Source organism: Apaloderma vittatum, unplaced genomic scaffold, assembly GCF_000703405.1.
Source record: "Apaloderma vittatum isolate BGI_N311 unplaced genomic scaffold, ASM70340v1 scaffold5036, whole genome shotgun sequence".
Taxonomy (NCBI): Eukaryota; Metazoa; Chordata; class Aves; order Trogoniformes; family Trogonidae; genus Apaloderma; species Apaloderma vittatum.
In genome coordinates, this window is record NW_009722167.1 from 728 (window position 1) to 11,289 (window position 10,562).

Here is a 10,562-nt window from a genome sequence, read left to right on the forward strand (position 1 = left end):
TCTCTTGGACAGCTGTGGGTTCAGGTTAGCCTTCCTCTGAGACAGCTCCGTCTCTGTGTGCTCTTCCAATGTAGCTCGTGAGTTTCAGCTCTGTGCTGGGATTGACAGGGGAGTTGTACAGCACAGAGGAAATTGTCTCAAGCAGCTCCAGAGAAGTGAGGTTCTGGCTTTCACCATTCTTTTACTTTGCTCAGTAACTTCTTGGTATGTCATTTTATTCTCCTGTTTCAAAAGGGTGTTGTATAGCACAATTAATGTCTGCAAAGCATTTCAGGACGCTTGCAAAGCATCCATGGTACCTTCAGTTTATGTGAATAAATAATGTTCCTTTGGTATTAAATATCATGTGCCTGGGGGAATAGGAAGGTCCTCTGTTAATAGCTTCCCAGACTGAAGCTTTCTGTCACAGACCGTGTTTTCCTGCATAGCGTCAGTGGCATTACAAGGATCAGTGAGAAATAAGCATCTAATTGGAGGAAAAAAAATTCACAAATTCGTATGTAAATCAAGAGTCCCACCATGTTTTACAGGACCATGTGGACAGCTGGTATGTCAGGGAGGGCTCAAGGACTGTGTGTGTGAGTGCTAGGGGAGAGTTAGGCATTTTCAGTCATCACAAGAGGGGAAAAAACTATCTCTGAAGCTCATGGAAACTAAATAAATCACGCAAATTTCCTTTAGAAGTCTCACTGAAAGCAGGTTACGGGCATGGAAGAAAGTGCCACGACAGTATTGAAAAGTCGCTCAGATACCAGCAGGCTCCAAGAACAGGCTCTTAGAGATCCAGCAAGACTCAAGGTGTAATGAGTAATCAGTTTTTATTTCTAACCCCAAGTTGTAGGACAGCCGCACCTTGACGGGAGCAGCGAGGAGCAGGTGATAGTTGCCAATCCTCCTGATGTTTGCCAGGTAGTAGAGGTGACAACAGAAAGCGACGAACAGCCCCTCAGCATGAGCCAGCTGTATCCCCTACAGATCTCCCCAGTCTCGTCCTATGCAGGTAAGCATCCTGGAATTTCTTTACGCTCTTTTTTTTTTTTTTTCTTTTTCTAGAAGACACTGGTGGAGAAGGAAATCTTCCAGAGTAGCTGGCAAAGAGCCAGAAATGTCTATTTGTCTGCCTCCTGCATTTTTAATGAACTCAAAAGCTCTCAGTCGTCTACTCATTTCACCTAGAGAAACAACTTGACGGATCTGAGGTTAGAAATGTAGGCTGCAGGTTGTAGCCTGTGACTAACGGAAAAAGAACCTTTTTAGATGTAATGCAGAGAGGGAGAGGTCTTTTCATCTTTCATTAGAGTTGCATTTTTGGTGGTACAAATGATGTGCTCCAAATATAATGTGTCCCCCTTGCTCCTTGACTTAAGATTAGAGGTTTTCTCTGCTGTATGTTTCCTCAGTGCCTAACACAACAGGCACAGAGTGCACTAATGGTGTTATAACGCAGATGTGGAGCTGAGAGCCCTGGGGGAGTGGATCTGTCTTGTTACAAATAGTCTACAGACTAGAACAGCCGTGTGGCGACTGATAACAAGCGGTCCTGTGAGCAGCAGAGCTGTGGACGTCTGGCTTCCAACGTCTGACACCCATCTGGGTTCTCTGATATCTAAAGGGGGTGAGATAGCAAGCTTTTCCCCAAGTCAGGGTGCTGATGGTTTCTCTTTGTTGTCTGGCCCCTTATTTTCATAAAACTGGTAGGAAGTTAAGAGTCTTTGGCACTCAATTTATCCCTTATCCAAGTCTAACAGTGTGTTCAGAAGTTGTTAGGGGAGAACGGATGCAAATGCATACATGGGCACACTGTATAGAGTCTCTGCAATCATATAAGCCTTATTTCCGTAGGAAGCAGAGTAAAACCACATTTGAAAGTAGAAAAAGTTTCAGCTCCAACCTGTCTTTCCTTTTTTAATGTGTGGCTAACTTTAAAGCCTCAGGAAACTGGATAGAAACACAAATGTTGTCTTTTTAGGTAAACTTAAGTCTTAGTTGTTCCCTGTGTGGTTTGTTGTTTTTCACATGGTTTTTGCCTTTGATTCATTAGGCTGAAACTGCTTCCAGAGACGTTTTTATAAAATATGTATTTAGTAATTTTTATCTTTGGGTCTGGGTGAATAATATGGTGTTCTTTTGAATAGCCTCCAATGTTAGTCGCACACATGGTGATAAATGATTAGGCTTCCCAACATGTTTAGTCTGTAATGGCCAAAGCATGTAGAAGGGCTTTGCAAAGCATAAGGCAAGGGGATGAGGGTGCTTTAACTTATTAGCAGCTGGGAGACGAGGCCTTTGAAACATTTGTCCTCTTTCCAAATGCTTCTTGCAAAACTTTTCCCATTTACGTGAACACAACAATGATGCAAGCTACAGGATCTAAGTTCTTGGAACGCAAACAAAAGTCACTGTCTTGGTCTGGAAGTCGTGGTGCTTGCTTGGGTGAGGATGATAGAGGGGGGTGGTCTGGTGACAGGAGAACCACCCTGACATGAGCAAGTCGTGAACTGCCTCCACTAAAGTCAGTGCAGCGAGCCTGTATAAGGAAAATGAGGCATGACTGAAGTACTTCTCCTATCCCCTTATTTATCTTAGTATCCTGGTGGCCTTCAGCTGTGCTAACTCATACCAGAACCTGGTAGCCCGTAACTCAGGTAACACAGAGGTGATTTCATGCCACTGAAGACACTTTTGAATGCATCTCAAGGCAGCTCTTGATGATTCTGATTACTCTAGCTAGAGGACAGTAAGAAGTGGAATACTGCAAGGATCTGTCATGGGACAAGTCTTGTTTAATATATCAGTGAGCAGGTGTTGGAGTTCACATTTGTGAAGTTTACAGGTTAACACCAAATAAAGGACACCAGTCAGTATGCTTGAGGGCAGGGCCACCATCCAGAGAGACCTGGAGAGGTTGCAGGAATGTGCCGGCAAAAATATTAAGAAATTCGACAAGAATAAAAGCCAACAGATAGATTCCTGTGCCTGGGAAGGAAAAGCCCTTTGCAGCAATAGAGGCTGGGGCGGATGGGGTGGGTAGCAGCTCTGCAGGAAGGTGGGCAGTGGGATGACCGTGAGACAGTAGAGCACCCAGGCCACAGAGAAGGCCACCAGCTTTCAGGAGCATGGCCAGTAGATCTAGGGAAGTAATTAATCCCCCTGTACTCATCACTAATACTCCAGAAGCAGAGTAACTAGGTCCAGTCTTAAGCTGGGAAACTCAGCTTGAGGAAGATATAAACAGGAGCAAGTGCAGAGGAGGACTACCGAGATGATCAAGGGCTGGAGCACTCACTGTGTGAGGAGATGCTGAGGGACTGGGGCTTGTTCAACCTGGAGAAAAGATGATTTTGAGGACCTCATAGCAGCCTGCCCCTACCTGCAGGGGTGTTACTGAAAAGGCACAGCCAGGCTTTTCACAGTTGTGTGTGGTGGGACGATGATGAACAGCAGCATGAAGTGAAAGAAGAGAACTCGGTCCAGTTAGATATAAGAGAAAATGTCACCTTTTTCACAGGGTGTCACAAGGAGAGTCAGACAGTGGAGTAGGATGCCCAGAAAGGTTGTCTTCATCCTCAGAGATTTTCAACACCTGACTGGATAAGGCCCCCAGCAACCTGATCCAGCCCTGCTTTGAGTGAGAGGTTGGGCTTTAAATGTCCCAAGGTCCCTTCCAGCATAAATTGTTCTACGAACCTCTTTTTTTTAAAGCATGCGTTTGTCCTTGAGGCAGGAGTGAGGACAGGGATCTGTGGTTTGTTAGAACCCTGAAACTTGAGGGGCACTCTTATGGCTATTTTTGGCTTTGTCTTGCTCCATGCAAACCCGTACAGGAGAGCCACAGGACACCTGGCCCTGTGCTCATGGGTTTGCTGGGTAGAGCTGCATGCTCTATCAGGTGCTACTGCTGAATGGCAGGAAAGCTTGTGACCATTACAGCTGTGCAGGAACAGTTAGTTTAGCTCTTCTGAAACAATATCAAGAAAAAGTAGCCTGAGGTATCAGCTGTCCTACAAAAATCTGGTTTATTTCAAAAACCCCTGTAGTTCCTTTCTGAAGTTACGTGGAGAAATGATATGTGTGGCCCTTGTGAGTTTTCTGATATTTCCACTGACGTCTATGAAATCCTTTTTTTTTTTTTAGTACCAGGGCTGTTGTCAGCCTCCTCTTGTATTTGACACTGATTCAAATAACCTTCTAGATTGAAATAACCTAACTTTCCATACCCAAGTGACTAGCTTCCCTGGCTTGGCTAACTATAGTGCACTCTCTTGCTCAGCATTTTGTTATGTATAAACACCAAGGATGGATTCCTTTTCAGCTGCATCACTCTTTTTTTGTTGCCACATGTTTCTTCATGTCAAGGAGTATCTGTTTCTTGTCTGTGTGGATTCCTTCTATTGATTCTGTCTCCAGCGCTATTTCTCCTTTGCACAGATTAATTTTTGCCTCTCCTCTCCCCAGGATGGCTTAATTAGCCAGCTTAATCATATTGACACATCTCTCTTCACCTGGGCCGGTGAATGAGAAGCCCAGTGGCATGTTAACTTCATGGGGCTTCCCAGTTGGATTTAACATTTTGGGCTATTCCTCTGCTTGCTGCACTGGTGCAGGGGAGGTGCTGGCATTGGAGGTCATAGACTGGAGTAGCCCAGCTGGCTGCTTTCCTTTCTAAGAAGGACTTTGGGTGCTCGTTAGATCCTGAGGTCTTGAAAGAGCAATTTGCACCATTGGTTTACAGCCCTCTGCCTAAACCTAATGTGTAGGTGAGCCTTGAGAAGACAGACAAGGTGCTTCCATTTTCTCTGAAGACGTGCGGAGACACGATCGGTGAGGCACAGCCCGTGCACATGTAGCACTCAGGTCCAGTGGAGAGCGTGAGGTTGCTCTGTGGGAAGGCAGGGGAGTGGGTTTTGGTGGCAGGGGTGCAGGGGCTGTCTCCATGAGCCAAAATGTGTGATACAGAGTGGAGAGACTTGAGAGCTCTCTTGCCTGCTACGGTAACTCAGCACATTGTTCCTTTAACCTGATAGTTTCTGTATTCTTGTTGGTTTAGGGCATGGATGAGCCCTACCTGCCCAGCCCTGGGTGAGGTGAAAGTTGGAGAAAGACCCACTCTAAATGCTGTTGGTAGCCTGATAGATGCCTAGAGTTATCCTACCAGGAAACAGGACACTGGTTCAAAACCCCAAAAGCTGAAGGGGATGTGCAATCCAGGCCTTTGCTTTTCTGGGTGAGAGTCTGGGCACTGTGCGGCTGTGCTGAAGGCAGCAACCCTGGCTGCAGGCAGGTCCTGACAAGAGGGAGTTATTGCCTGTCTCACATGTATCTGAGGCACAGCACTCTCAGCCAGCCCATGGACCAGGAGCCTGACCCTCAGACACTGGGAGACCCGTGTTCAGACACACGTGGCCTTGAAAATACAGTCAAAAATTTCTGGATTTCAGGCTCCTCTACTGCTGCAGGAGGATAGCTGTCGTGCTGTAGCTGCACCCCCATGTGCTCACTCTGGTTGAAGTGGTGAGGATGAGGGAGGCTCTCTGTGGCCATGGGGGTCACAGGACAGGATACAGTAGTGTTTCTGCTTGCTTAAGTGGTGGGCGAAGGGTGCTTGGAGGGAGAGCTGAGCACGGGTGGCAAAAGCGAAACGAGGGCAAAGTATAATGACAATAATAAAGCAGCAGAAGTGACAACAAGCCCTTGAGGCGGCAGGCTGAGATAACAGTTCATGAAACAGAAACACACTTATCTCCTCCGGGGTAGGGTTTTTGCTGGTTTCATAGGGAGATAAAAATAAGGTTTTGGACAGAACTTTGCTCTTTGCCAGGCCTGCGGCTGCAAAGAGACGATGAGGGAGAGGGAGCATCCCCCACTTGCAGGAGGCTCTTCCCACTGCCCAGAACCACAAAATACTTCTTCCCTCTCCATTGCTGTCTTTTCCAGGATATAGCCATGTTAACTGTGATAACTGTGTGAATTTTCCCCAGTTGTTCAAAGCAGCTGGGCTATCTAGCCATTGGATTGCTGTTGCTGTGTTGGGGATGTCCATCCTTCTCAGCTGTTTTCTGATTGTTTGGCTTGACTGTTTACTTCCAGTTCTTGGAAGTGGATCACGCCTCTTGAGATGAATTTTGCTAATGTAGATGGAATAACATGACTTTCGTTTTTGTTTCTGTTTCGTTTGACAGAAAGTGAAACGACTGACAGCGTTCCAAGTGATGAAGAAAATGCAGAGGTAAGCATTTTCTGGATTTTTAGCACTTCAGAGCAAGGTCTTAAGAACAATGACCTGAGATATTCTTCCCCCTTCTCCATTTGCAACTCTGTCTGCCAGTGGAATATTCATTTTAATAACCGCTGGGGGAGAAAAACAAAACAGGAAGGTTCAAGAGAGATAGACATTTGGATAATTGTTGCAGAATCGATATCTCCACAAGTTCTTTCCTCTTCATCTGTCCAAACTACAAGGAGATGAATTTACGTGATAAGATAGTCTGGAGAGCCATCAACACTGCCAGCTAGTGTGTTAGTGTGATGCATTGACATTGCTGGGTAGTGAGTATTTTGTCTTTGGTGAAAGCATTCTCACTTTGTTTTCCTTAAATGACACCTGAACTCACACAATTGGAGGAAATGCTTGCACGTATGATAGAAATACAGCTTGAATGTTTGAGGTATGTGAGGCAAAAAGCTTCCCCAAGCCCAGTTGGGTATGGCTGGGCGAAAGGAATCTGTGGAGAAAATACCCACCCCATGAACGTTTTCCTGAGCTGCAACTATGCAAAAGCAGCACTTGCCTTTTCTTTTGAGTCTGTCATCAAGGACCAGACCTGTTGATCTTCATGAGTACTTGGAGGCCAGAGGCACTTGGGTGCCTTGTGCTTTGGCTTCATTTTTGTTGAAGGCCTCTTGGAAATCTCCTGCTGTGCACCCCAGAAAGCCCTCTGCATCCTCCCTCTTGGAGAACTGCAGGTTGTGCAGCTCTATAACAGCACAACTAACTCTTGGTTTTGTCTCTTGTGCCTTGGTTAGGGTGGAGTCCATATATAGACTGCCCAGCATGACTCCCCAAACCTCCTGTGACAGAATGTGCTGTTGTGCCATGTGTAATGGGGAAGGGACTGGATCATCATTGTTCTTGGCAAACCTCCTTGTGGTGGGGGACACACCAAGTGACAGTGGTTTTCCTGGCAGGATCACTTGTGTTGATTGTGTGGGTGACGCTGTTTGAGACGTCCTGGGTCTCTGTGCCTGCCTCTTGGCAGAAGGATGCTCTCTCTCATAACCATTTGGAGCTCTGAGTGTTTGGTCATGCGTGTTCGTTTTTGTCTCCTGTGTACTGGGAATAAGTACTTTATTTTCCATCAGAGGAGTGGGCAGACCCTCTTGAGTGCTGGAGAGCCACCAAGGTTTAGGTACACAGCTTCAGCAAGCAAGAAGTGGCTGAGAACAAAGGAGTTCAGAGCCAGCAGCTAGATACTCAGACTTTTAGAGATGGGGTAATTTATGTGCAATTCATGGATGTTTCTGTCCTCATCTTGTTACATGGAGCACTTTGCAAAGTCGCATTCGCTCATACAGTGTTCCCTCCTTTTTTCCCCTGCCCTTTTTCTAGGGACGACTTCATTGGCAGAAGAAAAACATTGAAGGCAAACAGTATCTCAGCAATCTGGGAATGAGGAACACTTCTCATATGCTTCCCAGCATGGCAACTTTTGTAGCCAACAAGCCTGACCTCCAAGTCACCATCAAAGAAGAAAGCTGCCCACTGCCTTACAACAGCTCCTGGCCCCCTTTCCCAGACATCCCTCTGCCGCAGGTCATGTCCACAGCCTCCACAAGCAGCAGCCGGCCAGACCGCGAGACACGGGCCAGCGTCATCAAGAAAACGTCAGACATCACCCAGTCGAGAGTCAAGAGCTGCTAAGCCTTTGACAGTGTGGGATTTTTTAGCTTTGTTTTGTTTGGTTTTGTATTTTACGTTTCTCTAGGAGAGGTTCATCCCATGACGCACACAAGACAAATCGAAGGTAAAGCCTTGGCCATATAAAACATTGCTGTGTCCGGCTCCAGTGCTGGAGTGGTTTTAACTCAGGACTCCAGCCGTCAGTCTGTACACCTGAACCCTGGCGGATTTGCAAGGTTGTAGGCAAACAACCCAAGAACTTTGGCCCACTCACAGGTTCCAGTGTTTCATAAGAGGACCAACCCACCACAGGGGAAGTGGTGCTGCTCTGCTTCTCGCTGTCAAGGCTGTGATGGAACTGAAAGCCTCGGAATGGAAGAGAAAATGTGAACTAGCTGGAATATTTTTAAATAAAGAAAAATCTATTGTGAATATTGTACATAGTGCAGTACTAGCAACATTGCGGTCTGCTTCTGCACCTTATTAAGAAAGCACTTACGAAAGGCCTTTTATTACCTTGCTCTACTTAATGGCACATTGAAGGTCCCTCCCCATCTGTATTCTTTTCCAAGGCTATTCTTGCTAAAGTGTCTTTAAAGAATAGAGGAAAGGAAAGGAAGTTAAAGCTTCCCATGTGGATTTCATACATTTTAAGACTGCTTTTCTCATGTTTGTTTCTAATCTGCTATGCTTGAATGCCGCGTGGTACAATAGGAAAAAAAAAAAGAAACCTATTACAGAGATATTATGCAAATTCCCAGATTTAAAAAAAAGAAGAAGAAAAATACTCTAATTCTAACCAGAGCAAGCTTTTTTATTTTTTATACAGGGGAATATTTTATTCAAAGTAAAAATTCTAAAGTGAATATAATTTTTTTTAATCTTTTCTACAGCAAATTTATAATTTTAAGATTCAGTCCTTGGTTATCAGCAGTTATTACATCCTTGTGGCACATTTTTTTTTTTAATTTTGTAAAGGTGAAATAGCTTTTATGAGCTCATGTAGCAATCAGATTATCCTGTGGATTGATAATAAATATGGTATATAGTTAAATTTTTAATAATCCTCTTGTTTGTCTCTCTTTGTTAATCTTTCCGAAGCCCCAGATGGCATGGGTTTGATAGGTGAATGTGACCTCTCAGAGTGAGAAATTAGCGTGAGCCGCCTTTACCATTTCTGGAGTACCCATCTAAGAGGATATGAAGTACTGCGCTTGAGGTAGCTTGAGGTGGGGAAGAGGAACTAAAGCTTAAAGTTGGCTCCAGTGCTCAAGTTTGGCCTCACATGTGGAGGTTGAGAGTTGGAGTACCTCTTCTGCTGTTATTCCATGGTTGAGCTTTGAGCAGATCACCTCCTGGAAGGGATCTTATGAAAGTCAATCCCCTGTCTGGTGCCGTCTCAGCTGTACTTGCCTCATTCCTCCTAGATCTATGTTTAGCTTGCTTGCAGTTTTCGCGTCTGGAAAAATCTCTTTTTAACAAGTTTCTAGCAGTAACTCCTAATTAGTGGAATCAATCAGAAGTCAAGTAAACATTCCCCAAGGCTTTCAACATCTGCCAAGTTTTGATTCCTCCAAGTCTTTTGAGAGAAGCTGTCAAGTATCTTATTAAGGGTGCACAGAGGCTTGCAGGGTCGTGTGATGGTGATGGACAGGCTGTGCTATAGACTCAGTGAAGTGCTTTGGGCTGTCACTGGCATGGGCAGAAGTTGAGAGCGGTTGCCCTGTTCTGTTTTTTTTAAGTGGTTGGAAGTTGCACAGATTGATCCAAGTGTGTAAAATACATGGACACAGTGTCCTTCAGACACGATTGCCATTTGGATACCAACCTGACAGATAGCTGAAACAGGTGCCATGTATGTTGGGCTGATGAGCAGAAGCGTGCACAAAAAGGGCTGTATCACAGGGAAATGAGCTAACTAGTGGTTGAAAAGGCAAAGCAAACACCAGCATGTTGCTGTGTTCTTAACCTGATGCCACAATTCCAAATTTCATCACAAGTCCTCCTGAAACTTGCAGTTTTGTCGTGCGAACCCACTGCCTGGCAGCTTGGCAAGACAAGGTTAGAGCTTTGGTTAGGGTTGGGAGGAGGAGGAAGCCTCAAGCAGTATTTGAAATGAGGCTGAAAACTTGTAGTGGTTAAAATCCTCAAATGTAAACTATCTGACCTCTCTCCCTTTCATCTGGTTTTGCATTTCCCGTGGCCCTCTGGGTCCACAGGCCACAAGGTTTGGTCTTCCTCGAGGAGGTGAGGTCTAGTGTTACACTGAGTCTCTGGCATCCCAGGACCTTTGCCAGCAGGGTTATGAGACTCATGGCAGGTTTCTTTTTCTTGGTTTTGGGCCTCACTTGGAATTACATTTCTTAACACAATCTGCTTTATCTTTTAAAGTTTTTCCAGACTTCCCAGCTTTGTAGCATGTCCTAGCCCCTTTAAAGATGATGGGCTCTTTTTTGTTAGGAAGAGACCTCACAGGGTCACAGACAAGCTGAGGCTGGATCACATTGAGTCCAGACTTCTGCTGAAACCAGGATCTTGTTAAACCACATCTTGAATATTTCCAGCAAGGAAATTCTCTTCTAGACTTCATGAATCCATTTCTTCCAGCCTTTCTTCATGTGGCAAGTTCCCTGCCCTGCGGCTGGCCCTCAGGCTGGTGGGGTGG

General features: G+C 45.4%; 1 protein-coding gene across 1 annotated transcript; it reads left to right on the top strand.

The window, feature by feature from the left end:
* Positions 1-835: 835 nt before the first annotated feature.
* Positions 836-8,763, top strand: IRF2 (interferon regulatory factor 2; the record flags this gene model as incomplete). Its single annotated transcript, XM_009871662.1, has 3 exons — positions 836-1,000; positions 6,180-6,226; positions 7,607-8,763. Coding segments are annotated over 3 exons (524 nt in total), but the record flags the coding sequence as incomplete, so codon positions are not given.
* Between the last annotated feature and the right edge of the window lie 1,799 nt (positions 8,764-10,562).